At 35.9% G+C, this 19,687-nt stretch overlaps 1 protein-coding gene across 1 annotated transcript in view; it reads right to left on the minus strand.

Moving 5' to 3' along the window:
• Positions 1-19,687, minus strand: part of LOC129746220 (zinc finger protein ZFP2-like) — a 65,158-nt gene that overhangs the window by 14,174 nt on the left and 31,297 nt on the right. Inside the window, exons 3-4 of the mRNA XM_055739781.1 lie at positions 11,047-11,140; positions 10,183-10,979 (exon numbers count right to left, since the gene is read on the minus strand). Coding sequence (XP_055595756.1) covers positions 10,183-10,979; positions 11,047-11,140 — 891 coding nt within the window. The remainder of the gene's footprint in view (positions 1-10,182; positions 10,980-11,046; positions 11,141-19,687) is intronic.

The raw sequence follows: 19,687 nt of genomic DNA on the forward strand, positions 1-19,687 counted from the left end.
AAAGTTGTACTTCGTGGTCTCACCGGCGATCAGACACCGGATGAGATCACAACTGAATTAAATTCTTTGTTAGGTTTTTCTCCGATTCAAGTAATTCAAATGAGGAAAAGAACCAACACGAATAATACCAGTAGTGTTGGTTTTGCTCCTGAGCTTTATTTGATCCGTTTTAAAAAGGATCAAGTTAATAATTTGCAAATTCTTGAAAAGGCTCGTCTTATGTTTCATTGTCGAGTCAAATTCGAACCTTTTCGAAAATCTTCAACCAATTTCCTTCAAAATATTACGCAATGTCGTCGTTGTCAAGCTTTTTGTCACGGCACTAAAAATTGTAGAATGAATGCCAGATGCATGCTTTGCGGCTCATTCGATCATGAAAAATCTAAATGCCTTTTTGGTGGTGATAAGCCACAAACAGAATTTTTCAAGTGTGCAAATTGCGCAGGTAATCATTCCTCGAATTCGCTAGACTGTCCCATCAGGGCAAAAATTATTGCTTCTAGGAAAATCCCAAAGTTTCCAGAAAAGTTTCTTCTCCTCCTTCCTCTTTTTCGTCTTCACACGTCGGGCCGACAAACAACCTGCCTGTTCGCGGTCAGCCTCGGCCTACATTGGAATCACGGCTGGGTAATACCCGAAGTGCTTTTAATGTTACCTGTGCTGATTCTGCGCCACAGACTCGTTGTTTATCGTTCTCAGAGGTGGTTGAAAATGGGTTTCCCTCTTCAGGTTTAACTAATAAAAATGGGAAAAAACCAAGTCTCAACGTTCATGCGAAGGCTTGGGAAAATCCCCGAAATTCAAATACTTGTTCTTCTCCTTCATTTTCTGATCCTAACAATTTTGTTGATTTGGGTGAGATTACTGAGGAAAAATTAAAATTTTTGCATCAAAATTTAATGGAAATGATGCAACTTATGTTGAAAGCAAATTCAATGTTTGAAGCTTTCCAAACTTCTTTTAATTATGCTAATAAAATTATTATGACTTTACGATTCCCTCATGGATCCAAATAGATGTTTAAATATTATGAATTGGAACGCTAGATCTTTGCTGGCTAACCAAGATGAATTCTTTTTATTTTTGAAAACTCAAAACATACATGTTGCTGCCATCACTGAAACTTTTTTAAAGCCGGACAATAACTTGAAAAGCAATGCTTTCTTTAAAATTTTGCGAAATGATCGACTTGATCGACAAGGTGGGGGTGTAGCTATTGTCATCAATAGTCGTCTCAAATTTAGACTTCTTCCTTCATTCAATACCAAAGTCTTAGAAACAATTGGAATTGAATTAGAAACGTCTATGGGGAAAATTATAATTATTGCCGCATATTTGCCTTTTCAATGCAGCGGTGAACAGAAAAATTTTTTGAAGGGAGATTTACAAAAACTCACCAGAAACAAATCTAAATTTTTTATTATTGGTGACTTAATGCAAAACACCGATCTTGGAATAATATTTCATCAAATTCAAATGGGAATATTTTATTTAATGACTGCTCTGCAGGTTATTATACTGTTGAATATCCTAATGGGCATACTTGTTTTCTTCGATTAGAAATCCTTCCACAATTGATTTGGTTCTAACGGATTTAGGCGAGCATTGTAGTCAATTAGTTACTCATGCGGACCTCGATTCAGACCACCTTCCAGTAACTTTCTCTTTATCCCAAAGTCCCATTGAAACCCCTTTAAAATCAACTTTTAACTTTCAAAAAGCTGACTGGGAGCGATATAGGAATTTTATTGAACGTAATTTAGATGTAAACGTTCCACTGAATTCAATTGAAGATATTGATTTGGCTGTAGAAAATTTGACAACTTCAATAGTCAATGCTAAAGCCGCTTCAATACCCAAAGTTAAACATAAATTTAATCAACCTTTAATTGATGATGATCTTCAGTTTTTGATACGACTGAAAAACATTCGTCGACGCCAATATCAACGTACTAGGGATCCTTATTTGAAATTTATTTATTGCGACCTTCAAAAAGAGATCAAACGTCGTTTAAATTTCATTCGTAATGAAAATTTTGCTAAAGCAGTAGAGGACATAAAACCCTACTCAAAGCCGTTTTGGAAATTAACTAAAATTCTGAAAAAGCCCCAGAAGCCAATTCCTACTTTGAAAGATGGGGATAAACTTCTTTTAACTAACGCAGAAAAAGCTCAAAAATTAGCCCAACAGTTTGAGTCTGCTCTTGATTTTAATTTAAACGTTGTAAGTCCAATTGATGCTCCAATTTCCCTTGAATTTGATGATATTTTTTCTAAGCAAAATGTATTTGAAAGTTCCTGTGAGACAAATATTGATGAACTTAAATTGATTTTCAAAAAATTTAAAAATATGAAAGCTCCGGGGGAAGATGGGATTTTCTATATTCATATTAAAAAGTTGCCTGAAAGCACTTTAAATTTTTTAGTTAAAATCTTCAATAAATGTTTTCACTTGGCTTATTTTCCCAATAAATGGAAAAATGCCAAAGTAACTCCAATTTTGAAACCTGGTAAAAGTGCTTCAGAGCCTTCAAGTTATCGACCAATTAGTTTGCTTCCTTCTAAGTAAACTATTTGAGAGAGTTATTTTGAATAGAATGATGATTCGCATTAATCAGAATTCTATTTTCGCTGATGTACAATTTGGTTTTCGTCATGGGCATTCTACTACACATAAATTTTTGAGTGTAACTTATATGATTAACGCTAGCAAATCTGAAGGTTATTCAACTGGTGTTGCTCTTCTAGATATTGAAAATGCTTTTGACAGTGTTTAGCACAAAGGTTTAGTAGCTAAATTAGCTCGATTTGATTTTCCTGTATATCTCACCAAAATTATTCAAAATTATTTGACTAGCCGAACCTTACAAGTAAGCTATCAAAATTCATGCTCTGAAAGGACTCCCATTAGAGCTGGGGTCCCTCAGGGCAGTATACTTGGGCCGATTTTACACAATATTTTTACTTCTGATCTTCCTGATGTACCAGAAGGAAAAGGTAGAAGATTATTTGCTGATGATACTTTGCTTTCAGCCAAAGGTCGAAATTTACGGGTGGTACGCAGTAGATTGCAACAAAATTTAAATTCCTTTTTGAATTACTTGAAAATGTGGAAAATTTCTCCTAACGCTTCCAAAACTCAACTTATTTTATTTCCCCATAAGCCAAGAGCTCAATTTTTAAAACCTAATGAAAATCATTCCATAACTTTTAATGGGGTTTCATTAGAATGGTCAGATCACGTGAAGTACTTGGGACTCACACTTGATCGGAATCTTACTTTTAAAAATCACATTGAAGATATTCAATCTAAATGTAATAAATACACTAAATCTCTTTATTCTCTCATCAACAGGAAATCCCGCCTCTGCCTGAGGAATAAGATGCTTATTTATAAGCAAGTGTTTCGACCAGCGATAATGTATGCAGTTCCGATTTGGTCTAGCTGCTGCGCGACGAGGAAGAAAGCCATCCAAAGGATTCAGAACAAGGTTCTGAAAATGATTTTGCGGCTTCCACCTTGGCACAGCACCGAAGATCTTCATCGGATTGCGGGTATTGAATCGATCGAAGAGATGGCCAACAAAATCATCTACAACTTCAGAGGCAAATCGATGCAGTCTTCCATCGCAGAGATTCGTTCTCTTTATAATTAGTTTTATTTTAGGATAGTGTTTAGTTTTAAGTTGAAAATATTTTTACCATTACAGGATGTTCTCCTACATTAAATACTTGATTGCGCTCAGCAAGTTTAAATCTTATAAATAAATTTTATTATCTAGTTAACTATAGGGCTTTGAACAGTTCATTATTGAGCTGAACACCTAATTTAATGTAATAATGTAATATAAATGTAGTGATGAATTGATACAAATAAAGACATATTTAAAAAAAAAAAAGGCATCGCGAATATATTAAAAACTATAAATTTTTGTACGTGTTCATAAGATTTTTCATTAAAAACAAAGTTTGTTGCAAGTTACCCCATTTTCTAAGGAGGGTGAAAATCGCATGTTTTTAGAAAATTAAAAATAACTGAAGAAACCTATAATTTTTCTAACTACGCCAATTTGATACCCCAGCATCCTTAAAACTTTTGATGCATAAGGGGTAGGATTAATTGTGAACATAAGTTTTTTAGAAGCCATGGAAGTTGAAAATTGTTGCATGTTGCCCCAGTTGACGGTATACGAAATTAATAATAGTCATTACTGAACCCTTAAAAAACGATGATGTTTTCTTAAAGCTACTTATAAAACTGATTCACGTTTAAATAACTTTTTCGTCTTTTAAAAGAGCTTGGAATTTAAAAGGGTAGCATGAATAGGATTCTATAAACCGATAAAGTTATGTAGCTATCTATAAGTCTTTGCTATAAATCTTCATTAGGCATGATGAGTTTTAGTTGAGTTTAGTTTTATTACGAAAAAATACAAAAACTATAAACTAGTCGCAATTTCTTTCCATTTAGAATATTTGTAGCCTGGACACCATATTCTATATGCGGAACACAAATTTTAAAGTTGTTTTCATAACTTTTGCAGTAGTTTTTTGTATATTCTTACGATGTTTCATACGACGTAATGAAAGATCACGCGAGAAATCATCGTTGCATTCACAATTTTAATGTGGTTCAAACAAACCAGATTTCAAAACTCAAACATCTGGAATTCAATCGAAAAAAATGTTTATCTCGGCAACTCTCAGACCACTTCACAAGTTTAGTATTTTTGTTAGTACTCATTCATGTTTTGTAAAACATTGAACTATTCTAAATTTTTAAACTTTAATTTTTTCTTCTAAGTATCTGAAGTGGAAAGCGAAATATAGGATATCTCGTGTTTGGTCCTTTAAGATATAAGATGAGAAATTTTAAATTAGTCTCGAATCTTAATTGGAATTTTGAAAACTAAGAAATGTGATTTAAACTTCGAAATTTGAATAATAATTATAGGCTATAAGTTATTTAGTTTTTTTTTCTTTTCATAACAGAATAACAAAATTATGATTTCAAAATTTGAATGTTATGAATATAAATAATTTTACGAGAATGCAAAAATAATTTTAAAGTTGAATTTGGAAAATACATATAAATTAATAATTTGATTCTTAATTCTTAACTCATTGAGGACCAAACACAAAAAATCTCGTTTTTCGATATGTTGCACTATGAATGCTGCGCTAAGAAAATCATCTCCAAAACTATGAGTTTACTAGCTGACCCGGTAAACTTCGTTTTACCTTCTAAAGTATAAATCGTTATAAATGTTTAATTTCATCTACACATCCTTAACTGCATTCTTATGGAAATCGTAACAAATAATGTTGAATTTGTATTGGGACCATCTTCCATAAAAAGTGAGATCCTTGAAACTATTATACAAACCATCTCTGACCCAAAAAACCCTCAGATACCAAATTTCACTTCATTCCGACCGACCATTCATACGTGATGTTGTTACAAAGAAAATGCCTCCATTTTTATATATAAGATAATCAAAGAATGTTCAGCAATATCAAACATGACACATTGAGTAATTAAAAAAATATTTGATAAATTTAGTTCGGTGATTTCCAAGATATAACTATATAACATGTCGAATTTGATTCCACTGATGAGATATCCTTATTGAGTTAATTTCGAATCAATTTAATTAGATTATGATTTTATATTTCAAGCATTTTTACATGTTTTCAGAATTGAATAGCATTTGATATTTTAACTTATTAAAATTTTTGAAAACCCTTCTTGTTCATATTAGTAAGAAAATCTGAAATCTTCTTCAAGTTCTAATTTGCAAGCCTAATAAAAATTTTGAGTTTTGTATTAGTGATTTGATGACGAGAATATAATTTGATATGATGAAAAAATCGTTCAAATCTAAAATTTGATTTATTGATCTGATTCTCAAGCCGTTCCTATCTTAATATTCTCAATCAATAAAAAACTAGAAGAATCTCCCGACTTAGATCAAAAGCTCAAAGAAAAGGATTTTCATTTTTATTTTTTTATTTTTTTTTTGTTTCGATTATAGTCATTTTACCATCTTTATGGCATTCGCGACTTTATCAACGATGCAGTTGGCGGATCGTTATTGAAAAACTATCCGGTTCAACTGTGTTCGATGTTTACTCTTGGGCTCGAACTCGTGGACATCGGTTCAGGAGACAACAGACTTGCCAACTGAGCTATATCACAAGCCCATTTTCATTTTAATTGAGTTTTGAAGTTTATGCGGCTTAAGTTTTTTGCTACCTTTTCGATAGATGATTTCTCATTAAGAATGATTGTATTTTGTGACGTATTATAGTGTGACCTATTCTTAATTTTTTTTTTAATTATTTGTAAATTTCTCCCCAACATTTTTTTTTAAATTATGCAAACTGTTGAGTCGCGTTTTTAAAGATATTACTGCATTAGCCCAAAGGGAGTGCATTAACAGATGATGTTTTTTAATTTTATATTTTTGAAAAATCTGTATTAATCTGTATTACGGAATGAAAATCTGTATAAAATTCTGAATCTGTATCTTATATGTATTGGTGTTTGAAAATCTGTATAATACAGACAAATCTGTATATTAATATGACACCGCTGCAATTGATGCTAACAAAGCCAGCAAATGGAATCAAGTATGACATGGAGAGCTATTTGGGTACGAGATATGTTTCTTGATCCTTAGGCCTTGCAGTATGGAGAGGGAAGGAAAGGAGGGGTTTCATATAGATTTTGTTGTAAAGCTTAAGCACTTATGAACCAATGGAACTTAATTAAATATGAGGAGTTTGAAGGTACGAGAATTTTGTATGATTATAAAACACCCCGATCTGCTTCCAGCAGGGAGGGGGTGGCGAGGACTCTTTCCAGTTTTTCAGCATAAATCGGGAACATTTCAAGTAAAAGGGACCATATTTTATGAACTAGATTTTTTGCGTACGAATAAGGCTGGAACATATATCAATTTCTTCTTTTGTCAAACCCCCAAACCCAAGGCCGGATTAAGGGGGGGGCAAAAGGGGCAATTGCCCCCGGGCCCCCCGACTCAGGGGGCCCCCCGAGGGAAAAAAAGTTTTAACATTCCTTTAATCATACTACTTCAATTTGGAATATATCTACTAAAAGGGCCCCCGGGAAATAATATCTAGAATAGTTTTTCTCTTGAATTTTTTTTTCTTTTTTCTCGGGATTTTCATCCCGAAGGATGATTCATCCCTTTTTCTCTTGAATAAGTTAAGGGGGGCCCTAGAGTTAGCAGTGAAGAAGTTATCCTGCATTTTGCGAGCTAAGAATATCATATCTCGGTATTGAATTTGAAAAATTAAATTGTGAACCGAATTCGTAACAAAAATTAAGAAAAATATGAGGCAAAACACCTAAAATTTTAATTTTCTCTATCGAAACATGTCAGTCGGAATATTCTGTACAGAACAGGAAAAATTAAGAAAAACATCTCCTCATTTTCATTGCATACATACGTCTTGCAAAATGATAATGTTTATCATTATTTTAACTTTCCAAGTAATGCTTATTGCACAAATTTCGCCAAAATTGTCTCACTGTGCTAAGAGAGAACAGAGAAACTTTATGAAAAGCATTTCAGAATCTTACCCGCGCAGTATCCGGGTGAATACCGCGTATTATTATTATAACTTTTCACTTTTCGATCATTATTATTGAAATTTCCGTTGGTTTATAAATTCTTAACCCTTTTCCCTCCCAATTTTTGAAAATAAATTCTTTAAAAAAACTGTAGTTGTCTAAATTGGACCAATCAACAGTACAGATTTTCTTTATTGACTGTCTATCGCTATTTCGGTCTTAGACTTGAAATTCGCAATGAAACATTTCCAACTGATTTAATCAAAATTTTATCATCTACTGAAGTCAATATCCTGCAGTCAGCACAGTATTTTCAAAATGATCATTCTCGATTTATTATAAAAATGATCTCATAGTTAAGTTGAAAATATCATTGAGTGATTCTCTTAACATGAATATTCAAATTTTTTTAATCTTATCTTTTCCAGATTCAATTTATTGAGATTTTCAAGTTTTGTGTTGTTTCTTCAGTTACTGAGGTTCAGTTTCATGTTTTTTTTTCTGAATTTAGAGAACTCAGGATCTTTTTTGAGGTACTAAACTCATTTGGATTCCTTATCTGACTTTTTCAATGATAGCTGATTCTGTGTTTGAACATTTAATCTCGAATCTGATTATTTTTTCAATCGATCATTTTTGCACTTATACCTCCTTGGCTTTGGGGGCATCGAATGAAACTTCTATCACATTTAGAATAACGATTTGGTAAAAAAAAGTTATCTGACGAGAATCATATTCATAAACATTTCATGATACGTTTTTTTGTGTTCCAAAGATATAAAATTGAAATTCACATTTGGTGCAATTTCTGTTTTGGCTCTGAATGCAACTTTAAATCTCTTTTTTTTATTTAATTCATATTTTGTTTCTTAAAACTTGATTTGAAATTACAATTTAGATTTGAGATACTGAATTTTGATTCTTAATATAACCTGATTAAAAGTTTTGTATTCTTAAACTCTTATATCTGTATCTCTATGGAAATTTGTTTATTTTTTTTAAATTTTGTATTCAATGTTTCAAATCTTCATGATACTTCCCAATTGTCATGAGGTAAATATTTCTCGATGAATCACAAACCTGATCAATGATGAAATGGAAATCATTTAAAATATCTGTTCGGTAATGTTTCTAAATCATAGAATTTTAGTTAGTGTTAAGGATATTTAAAAAAAAGAATTAAATTCAGCATTTTGCAGCTCAAATTAAAGCTTTCATTGTTTAAAAATGTCTTAACTCTTCCGCAATGTTTGCTCCTGATTAATTAACAATTTTTTTAAGGTACCAGAAACTATCTTCTATGCAGACGACATGGAAATTTGAAGGCTGTAAACTGAGCTCATATCCAGTTCTTTTACACGTTTAAAATGTTTTGTATTCTCTGGAATAGCATTTGAAAAAAAAATCGAATCATAGGGGCCCCCCGAGAAAAATTGCCCCGGGCCCCCCGATGGCTTAATCCGGCCCTGCCCAAACCCCCCCCCCCCCCCAACCATCTTCGATGTTTCCAAAAAACCCGAAGGGGGAAATAAATAATATTTGAAGTACTTTATGTAAAATTCGAATTTTTTTTATTCAAATATCCGAAAGATTACAAGACCAAAATACAAATATTTAAAGATGGTACTTATTTCACCTTTTCTATTCTTGATTTTGAATTTGAATTTTTCGAGAAAAAAAACTCAATTCATAGGTTTTGTGCAATGATATTCATTGAAATTTTGTTGCATACAAGCTTTCGTGCAATTTATTCAGATTTATTTGTTTTTTGCATAATTTTTCTTATCCTCCTCCCTCGCAATGTTCCATCTCTGAGTGACAAAAGAAGGATTTGAAATTTGGATTATAAAAATAATGCAAAAAACCGGTAAATTGGAATAAATTGCACGAAAGCGTTTATGCAACAAAATTGCATACTATATCATTGCATAAAACCTTAAAAATCAAGTTATTTTTTATCAAAAATTCAATGATATCAAGGATGCAAAAGGTGATAAAACTCCCATCTTTCACAATTTGTTTTGTTTTTTTGTTCTTATAATCTTTCAGATATTTGATAAATTTATAGAAATTTTCATAAAATACTTCAAATTTTACTTATTCCTCCCTTCGTGTATTTTGGAAATTTTTAAGGGGGGTGGTGGGGGAGTTTGTTACAAAAGAAGAAATTGATATTTGTTCCGGCCTTATATTGCCTAAAAATGATAGTTTTGAAAATGCGTACAAATTTTGAAAAATTTGTAAAATCTGTGAATATTCCCAAAGGTTTCTGTTCTGTGGCTTGTATTCTGTGATGAAAATTTGACCAACATTTTGTGAAATTATAGATTTTTCTGTGATTTCGGCAACTTTGTTCAGAGTGTCTATAGTCTAGGTGTCACATCATGGATCCGCCTATGGGTAGTTTGGGTGCATGAAACACTTGAACGAACAAAACTCGTATGAAAATTATAAATAAATTTTAAAAGAAAATCCGGGTATTATTTAGTCGAATGAAAATGAGTGCAAATAAGTTCTGTATGGCTTTGAACACGTAAAATGTCTCAATTTTTTTTTCTTAAACAAAATTTTACGATATTTACCTCATGAGCACATGTTTCTCCGAAAAAGTTTTGGGACACAAATCACACTGATGGGGCCGCTCGTTCGAGTGTGTTCGGATGTGAATTTTCAACGCATGCAACCGGATAAATCGTTTTCCGCAAAGGTCGCAACTATGAGGGCGCGTCTCCGTGTGTAGATGCCGATGCGTCGATAAAGCACTGGCTTGCGTAAAAATCCGCCCACACGTTTCGCACTGTAGCGAGGGTTTTTCCCCGTGTAGTTTTTTGTGCGTGGACAGGGTCGATGAAAGGGTGAAACTTTTCTGGCAAATGTCACAACTGAAAGGTTTTTCCCCGGTGTGTACCCTCAGGTGACACTTTAAGCTTATCTTCTTCATAAACTGACGATCGCAGACGGAACATTTGTACGGATTGAACTGCTGATGCCAGTTTTTGTGGGCCCTGTAGGCATGCAACAGGACGAACGATTTTTTACACTGTTTACATTTGTAAGGACGTTCTCCGAAGTGAGCTGACGTTTTGTGGGCATTGAGTAGCTCTTCCGTTGTGAAAATCTTACTACAGATGTCGCAACGATGCTCACACCGCGCCAAATGTAACTTCCGGTGCGATGACAGTGAACTAGCGTACGCGAAACTCTTCTCGCAAACCTCACACTTGTACGGTCGTTCTCGAGTGTGCTGCACGTAGTGCCGCATCAGATACAGCTTCCGGGTGTAGCTTTTCCCGCATTCGGCGCACTTGTGCGGTCGATATTCCGGACCATCATTTTCCGTATCACTGCCGCCCTGGCTGGAAATTTCCGACGGCGAAGCCTGTGGAATCAAGCGAGGAAAACATTTAAACAATTTAGAACGAGAGCCAGGCTTTCGCCATACTAACCTCGGAAAGTGATTCTTCCGAATCCAACGAGGATGATCCACTGGAATGACCCGAGTCCCGGTCGTTCAACTGAGCTTCGAGTGACGTTGGCGAACTGAAAAAAAAAAATGGAAGAAAAAACAATCATTTAACGAGTGAGATAATAAACAATTTCCGGGGAGTTGAATTTCCACCGTTCGTCCTCGTAATTTGAAATCGCGACTGCCATTCATAGAGAAAGTTATAATAAACGACACTGGTAAGACTTCCGGGAAACAACTTCCGCCATCATCATTGTTGGGAAATTTCCGAAAGAGGGGGATAGCGCGCATTCCGGATTTGCCATGAATGGCGTCGATTCACCATTATCGATTTATGACATAGAGTTTTTGTTGAATTGATATGCAGAATTTTTGAAAGGAGAAAAGGGAAAACGTGACAGACAGATAGGGGGTGTGAGATGTATATTTATGAAGGGTGACAACCGCAACAGGATTGATGGAAATTTTTAACTCTGAATCTAAATTGGTAGTCCTTATTTTTCGTTTTTTTGTGTCAAATCACTTTCGAAAAAATGTAAGGAATTTATTAGTTCAAACGTAAAATTTCTCCCGATCGATAACTTTCGTCTCAGCCTTTTGATACTTCCTGGGACAAAACTTTCACCCTGAAGCAACACCCGGTAGAAACAATGGAAAATCAATTCCGGAGTTCGAAAAGTTTTCTTGTACGGTTCATTAAAAATTGATGGCATCTTAGCCTTAAACCCAAACCCAAAGGAGCTGAGCAGCAACAAAGGAAGTCGTTTCGTCGTCTTCGGTCTGGGTGTGGGTGATTGTGTTTGGAAACAAACAAATCCTTGATTGGAAACATTAGCTTTGGAGTATCGGCGGGCTTCGAGAAAATGTTCTTTCACTCAACAGTTGTATGGGTGTTTGTTTTGCTGGAAAGGTTTGCATAAATGACCAGTAGCAGATTTATTTGTTATTGATTTAAGGAAAAATGGTTCAGGTTTATTCTGTTCGATTTGATTTGTAAATTAAGCTCATTGAATCTTGCTTTTTGGTAGATGGGCAACTGTTTGAATGTTTCCCGATACTCTAATGTAGCGTAGAGCTAGGGGAACTAACACTCGAAGTTTTCAAATGAATCCATGTAGTCTATTGAGAACAATATACTTTTATTGCGTCACAATTTGAATGTGTCATGAACGGTTATGGTCAGCATGGTATTGATCCTGCTCATTCCGGATGATGTTGAAACAGCTGATTTTTGCTGTGTGTTATCGTTTACAGTTCAGCTAAAAACTCTGTGTATCGTGTGCTCCAGTTTTCATAATAAGAAGCATTTTCCCGGAAAAGCGTATAAGCGCATTTTCGCAAACATTTCAGTTAGTCAGTTGGCGAGAATAAAAGAAGTAAGCATTGGAGCGGTTTGAAATGCAATTCGGAAGAATGGCAGACCGGTGGAAGTCCGGTGGACAAAACTTAGGACCGGAAAGTCATGCGTGCTTACGCCAGTATGACAAATGCCTCAGTTCGGGATGTGGCTTAAAAAAGTTGGATCCCTTTTCAGCACCGTTCTTCGTACCAAGGTAAGATTGAGTCTAACGACATATGAGAAGCAGAAGAAGCAGAAGTAGAATCAAGAACAAGAGTTCATAAATTGTTTTATCAACTGCTTTGTGGAAAATCGATGTGCGTTATCAGCGACAACGAAACCTATTGCACGTTAGATTACAAAACACTTCCGGGTGATCAGCATTACGCTATTTGGGATGGCCAAAGAGTTGACGAGACGGAAACATCAGTTACGTAAAAAATCGGTTAGAAGCAATGGTTAGGCAAGCCACATGTAAGTGACATGCTTTCGAAGCCGTTCTTGACCAAAGACACAATAAACAAAATTGTTTACATCCGAGAATGCCTGAATTGTTGTCTGCTGCCCATGATCCGCAAGCATGATCACTTACAACTGATTTGGCCAGATGGGAGGCTCTTACCTACATATTTTTTCGTTTACGAAAAATGTTTCTACGGTAGCTCGAGACCCCTCCCCGTTTTGGAAATGGGAACAGGAAAATCCATGAAAACATAACATAAACTTCGACATAGGTGATAAAGCCAATAAACCGAAATAAATATCTCATATTAAAAAAAAATGATAGAATAACATTTCTTAACCGTATTTTTAAGTGATCAGGATAAAACTCCAGGTTTTTCAACCAGGTTTTTCCTTGTTACCACAACAGACTTGTTAGAATGCTTTCCCAAGCAGAACTTTCGTAAATTTAGCTCACCAATATCTCCAACATTATTTTTAATGAAATTTTTTGTGAAAATATCTCTTTTTCATTAAAAACTTTTAAAATACTTAGATGTGTTTTCAATTGCAAGAAAAACACCAGCTTTCGAAACTCAATATATCGCTTAAAAGCTATCAGTTTTTCTTCAAAAAATATTTAAAACACTAGAAAAAGACCTAAAAGTTGATTCTACTTACTTTTCAAGAGATCTCTGAAGTAAAAAGCGTAGTAAAATGAGGTTTAAACTCATCAAAAATTTACACCTTTTTACACTTAATAACGTCAAACATTTACATCGCGGATGGAAGCGAAAAGCAAAGTCAACAAATTTAGGCTGCATCCTGCATTCCTCTCGCACTCATTGCAAACCATCACCAAAACTCGGCAGTATTTCCTTCGCATATTTCTATACTAAGGTTGCCAGATTGCGCGGTTTTATCCAGGTTTACCCGGATATCTAATACAACAATTGGGAACAGTCCGACCTGGCCCGGTTGCCTGGATTTCATATAAAAATGCTCGGATTTCTTCAGAACTCTTCACATTTTTTAAGCAAATAAAAAAAAAACAAATTGTAATGCAATTTTCTTAAAATTTGTGCCTCAAAATCGAATTTTTTTGAACAGGTTTTATAAAAAAAAAATGAAAGGGTTTTTGAAAGCCTCAAATATGATTTAAAATCTATTATCGAGTGTCGATAAAAAATTTGTTTTGCCCGATTACTGCCTGGGTTTATGGTCGTCAATTTTGAAGTCAAATACCTAGATTTTGCCAGGTTTTTATATAAAATTGCCCGGATTTATGCGGCCCGGATACGTGCTGAAATAATTCTGGCAACCTTATTCTATACGGAACACAAAAGCCATCTCCTCCCGCTGATGCACAGTGATCCGTAATCCAAAACAAACCTTGTCAAAAATTTATTTTAGAGCTCACAGGAAATGGAAAATAATAAAAATTTAAACTTGTTATAACATACAGAGTGTTTCAACATAGTCATGCATTTAATTTTTTTTTATCAAAAACGAACTTTAAATTCACTTGAGGGTGTCATAATTTGAACTTTGTGTTAACAGATTATCACCCCTGGGTTTTATGATTAAATTGTATGATTAATGGCATTTCGGTGAACTATACATTCTAATAGGAAGAATATCAAATGAAAGTAATGAAAATTATAGACGGATACATTAGATTAGGAAGCATGAAAGGTGTTGAAAATGAGCAAAGAGCGTGATTTGGGAAACTTCTTGCCGCACAAGACCATTTGTCCCACACCGTATTATTGTCTAGAAGAAGCAAAGTCGATAGGCTGACTTTGCATTGATCTATACAATGATACATGGATGGATCGAAGCCAGATCCCTGCAACGTTACATGATTTGTATATGTATCGTGTGACCAACATCTTTTAAATATGTGCTCGTGAATCTCGTTTTTAAGCTTTTTTTCTTCAGATTTAAGCTTTTTTTGCCTTGAGAGCATAGGAGCAGGCTTGGCAAAAGTCATCGTCATGAGGCGTGAAGCTGTGACTGTGAAGCCTCTTGGTCCGTCAAACTCAATTGACTGTTCCTTAACGACCAGTCACTTCGTTTGCCAGTCATTCATTCCCCATTCATTTGAAGTTAAAATAATAACCTAGTCAAGCAATCGCATTCAAACGACCAATGACGAAAAAGAAACGCATTTATTATTATTATTACTCCTGCCAGCAAGCCGAAGACGACCGAAGACGAACAAGAAAAGCATTTATTATTATTGTTGCTCCTGCCAGCAAGCTCGTTTTCAGTTTTTTATTGCTATTGTTGCTCTCTGCCAGCAAGTCGTTCAATTAGTTGTACCTGCCGTCAGCAGCCGATCGAAGTGTGAAGAGATTTGCCTGTCACTCTCAGGAGAAATTTTGACCGTGTGTAGGAGCTTCGCCAGTCGATGATGGAGAAATGTTGATTGTTGTCGTGCTTTATCCGTCATGCGAGTAGTGAGGCTCCGTCAATTGAGAACAGTGCTAGTCGTCTGATGAAACAAAACTAGTCGGGTCAAGCGTGACGGGCGAAATTTACCATAACTGCATAGGAGACGAAAGCTTAAATCTGAGGAAAAAAGCTTAAATCTGTCAAAAAAAGTTTTTGGGGCTTGTGATATAGCTCAGTTGGCAAGTCTGTTGTCTCCTGAGCCGATGTCCGCGAGTTCGAGCCCAAGAGTAAACATCGAACACAGTTGTACCGGATAGTTTTTCAATAACGATCCGCCAACTGCAACGTTGATAAAGTCGCGAATGCCATAAAGATGGTAAAACGACTATAATCGAAACAAAAAAAAAAAAAAAAATGTCAAAACGAGGGAAAAAAAAGGAAATCTGAGAGATGTACTCCACACGGTTTGAATAATATTGCCGGGAAGTGATCGAAGCACGTGTTTTTCGTACCCCGATCGGACAGAAGGAAATGTACGGCCGGCTCAAATGAAGTTTTCTATTGCGAGCGCTGGTTCGATCGATGTGTAAGCTGTTTTCGGGTTCTCGTTGTTTGCACGGCTTACACATCGATCGAACCAGCACTCGCAATAGAAAACTTCATTTGAGCCGGAATTTGCAGCATATAGAAGCATAAATTTTTTTGATTTATTAAAATGATATTTGTAGAAATGCCGTCACACTGGCGCGTTCAATCACGTAGTTATTAGGATTCAATTGTGGATAACTGATGTGTAGAATTTACACATATACCATTTGCTTCGATGTTTGTTTTTTTTATACATATTTTTTGGCCTATATCTTGACAGCAGGAGCATGTCAAGTTAAGGCTCACATCCTCTATACCTACACGCAAAATAGTTTAGAAATTATTTTCACGGTATTTTTCACGTAAACTAACATTTTTTTTGTATCATACCGATGCTACGTAAATCTTTTAGTAAAAAACTACAGTGTTTCTAGTGCGCTTAGGTAGTAACTACTTTACTTCCACGTAATTGGCCCATGAATTTCACGTAAAATCTAAGTGGATGCTCTAAATAGGTTCCAAGATTTTTTTTTTCAAATTCTAAAAGGAGGAATTAGTTCGCTGACTTTGTTCGTGCTGTAAAAAATGTTTCAGAGAGTTGTTTTTAGTTTTCGCTAGGACTACACCAAAAACTGCTATTCCTGTCAGTTGCCTCAGGAATATTTAGAAGGTACATATGTAGTCACAATGTTCGGGATTCGAAAAGATTTACTGTTGATTAGAACAGAACCAAATTTTTGATCAAGTGAACCGTAACATCCCTTTACGGTTAAGTTTCCGGACATCCTGACGAATCAAGTAAATCCGAGTGTTTTCCAGGGATCAAAAGGAAACGAATTCTCGACTGATCCGGGAAAGGTATCTTATTTACTTTTCAGAAAGTTTATTTTTATTTGATCAACTTTTTTTATATTTCCACAGGGGGACCTAAACGAAACAGGCCTGGACTGCGAATTGTTGCAGATTTTTTTGTGCCAAAGTGTTGATGTAAAATTCTGTTTGTGTTGCGCAAAATAACGCTTTTTTAGTTGAATCACGTAAATTTTGATTGATGTTCTTTCTGCACCGATTATTATAGGGACGCATTTACATATTTATTTCGTAGCATCTAGGGGAGATAAAGGCATAATGGCCACCTTAAGGAAAACGCTTATTTAACCATAGAGAACAGCTATAATATGTGAATTACATCACTGTTTCGTGTTCAGACACTCAAATAGTCTATTGCCTAATTGGATGAAACTTGAAAAAGTAGATAAAAACGTTTAAAAATGCACTTTAAAACTTTTTGCCGAAAGCTGAAAACCAGTCACTGTAGGGGCATAATGAGAACCCCTCTGGGGCAGTATAAGCACGATTAATCGGGGCATGATGAGCGTTTTCTGCCGGGGAATCTAGCAGCGAATTCAACTCGATGAAGTCAATTTAATAATAGAACTACAGCTTGACTTGTTTCATCTGACGATTTGCCCTATTGGTAAGGTGTCGGAGATGTAATCAGTAGACTTGAGTTCGATTCCTGGTCGAGATGATTTTTTTTTCATTTATCGTTCATGATTGATGCATTTTGCACAAAACGGTGAGGCTTAGATTTATCAAACAAAATAATCTAGGTATGTTTGTAGAATTCAAACAAATAACACATTCTCATACATTATGTTTCTGGTGTTTTGTTTGACGGATTATGCTACTAGCCGTATAATGTGACAATGAAAAAATCAATCATGAACGGTATGTGAAAAAAAAATCCCCTCGAACAGGAATTGAACTCGAATCTACTGATTACCTCTCCGACACCTTACCAATAGCCCAAATCGTCAGATAAAACAAGTCAAGCTATAGATCTATAATACAGTTGACTTCATCGAGTTGAATTCGCTGGTAGATTGTACGGCAGAAAACCCTCACCGTTCCCTGATTGATAGTGCTCTGTTCGCCCCAGGTCAACACATTTAAGTAAAAACGCGTTTTAAAATTGATTCATGTGAAAAATCATAAATTTTATGATGGTGAAAGTTGAGAAACAATGTTTAAATCATGATGACAAATTGGACTGTGATAACTACCTGTCCTCAATCCCGCCTGCAAAGTGTTGTCCCGAATCCTATTCCGCCGCCTAACGCCACAAGCAAACAGATTCGTTGGAAGTCATCAGGCCGGCTTCATGGAAGGACGGTCAACGACGGACCAGATATTCACATTACGGCAAATCCTCCAAAAATACCGGGAACACCAAGTCCCTACGCACCATCTATTCATCGACTTCAAAGCCGCATACGACACGATCGACCGAGCTATGGAAAATCATGGACGAGAACGGCTTTTCCGGGAAGCTGATTAGACTGATCAAGGCGACGATGGATGGAACGCAGTGCTGTGTGCGGATTTCGGGTGAATTGTCGAGTTCATTCGAATCGCGCAGGGGGCTTCGACAAGGTGATGGTCTATCCTGCATGATGTTCCACGTGGCGCTAGAAGGTGTTATTCGGCGAACGGTGGGCGAAATGCGGGGCACGATTTTCAACAGATCCAGTCAACTTATCTGCTTTGCCCATGACATTGATATAGTCGGCAGATCATCTGCGGCGGTGGAGGAGATCTACAGCAAACTGAAACGCGAAGCAGGAAGGATTGGGTTGATGATTAATACGTCCAAGACAAAGTACATGCTGGCCTGCGGATCCGAGACCGACCGAACCCGCTTGTCCAACTACACAAGCAACTGCGGTTGAGAAGACTTAGCCCTCGCACGAAGTGTAACCTTTATATGACGCTCATTAGACCGGTTGTTCTCTACGGGCACGAGACATGGATATTGCTCGAGGAGGACCTGCGTACACTCGGGGTATTCGAGCGACGAGTGTTAAGAACCATCTTTGGCGGCGTACAGGAGAACGGAGTGTGGAGGCGAAGGATGAACCAAGAGCTCGCGCGACTCTACGGCGAACCCAGTATCCAGAAGGTGGTGAAGGCTGGCCGGATACGCTGGGCGGGACATGTTGCGAGAATGCCGGAAGACTTTCCTGCAAAACAGGTGTTCGCTACGAATCCGGTAGGAACAAGACGAGCGGGGGCGCAACGAGCGAGGTGGTTAGACCAAGTGGAGCGTGATCTGGCGAACGTGGGGTGCCCGAGGAATTGGAGAACGGTTGCCATGGACCGAGTGAATTTTAGGAATTATGTTCGTCAAGTTATGTCGTGAGACGGAATACTATGTTAATAAAAAGTAAAAATAAATGTAAATCATGATGCAGTGCGTACATTTCAGATCAAGATGATTAAAAGGTCATCATAAAAGCTTATTTGGTGGTGCTCAAAAATTATAGTATTTTCGTCACTAAAGAACCTAGCTCGTTATTATTTAATATATATGTCAAGACTAAAAGAATATTTCTTTTTTGGTGAAAAATTAATACTATAGGTAGTACGAAACAAATCCTCATGAAAATTTGTTCAAGAAAATTCGTATTTTTGTCGAAAAAAAGAGTGCTTATTATGCCCTGGGTGCTCGTTATGCCCTTTTCTCCCCTACGGTGCCTAAAACAGTCTTCATTCGATTCCTCAGAAAAAATTATATAACATAAGTCCCATTCGGTTAAAAATTATTAAGTAGGAACATACTTTTCTGCAATATGTAAAAAAGTTAGGAAAATTAAGGTTAGCAACCATAGCAGCAGCATAGAATACATAATAATTACAACTTTCAATCGAGTTTGATTAAAAACGTTCACTGTAAATCGAATCGGTTCAGTAAAATTGGATTGGAAATTTAAAAAAATTGGAAAAAAATATTTTTTTCACTTTTTTTTGAGTTTAATAAGAGAAAATTGTGTTGTTTTCGAGTCGTTTTAATCCA

This window comes from Uranotaenia lowii, chromosome 2 (genome assembly GCF_029784155.1).
Source record: "Uranotaenia lowii strain MFRU-FL chromosome 2, ASM2978415v1, whole genome shotgun sequence".
Taxonomy (NCBI): Eukaryota; Metazoa; Arthropoda; class Insecta; order Diptera; family Culicidae; genus Uranotaenia; species Uranotaenia lowii.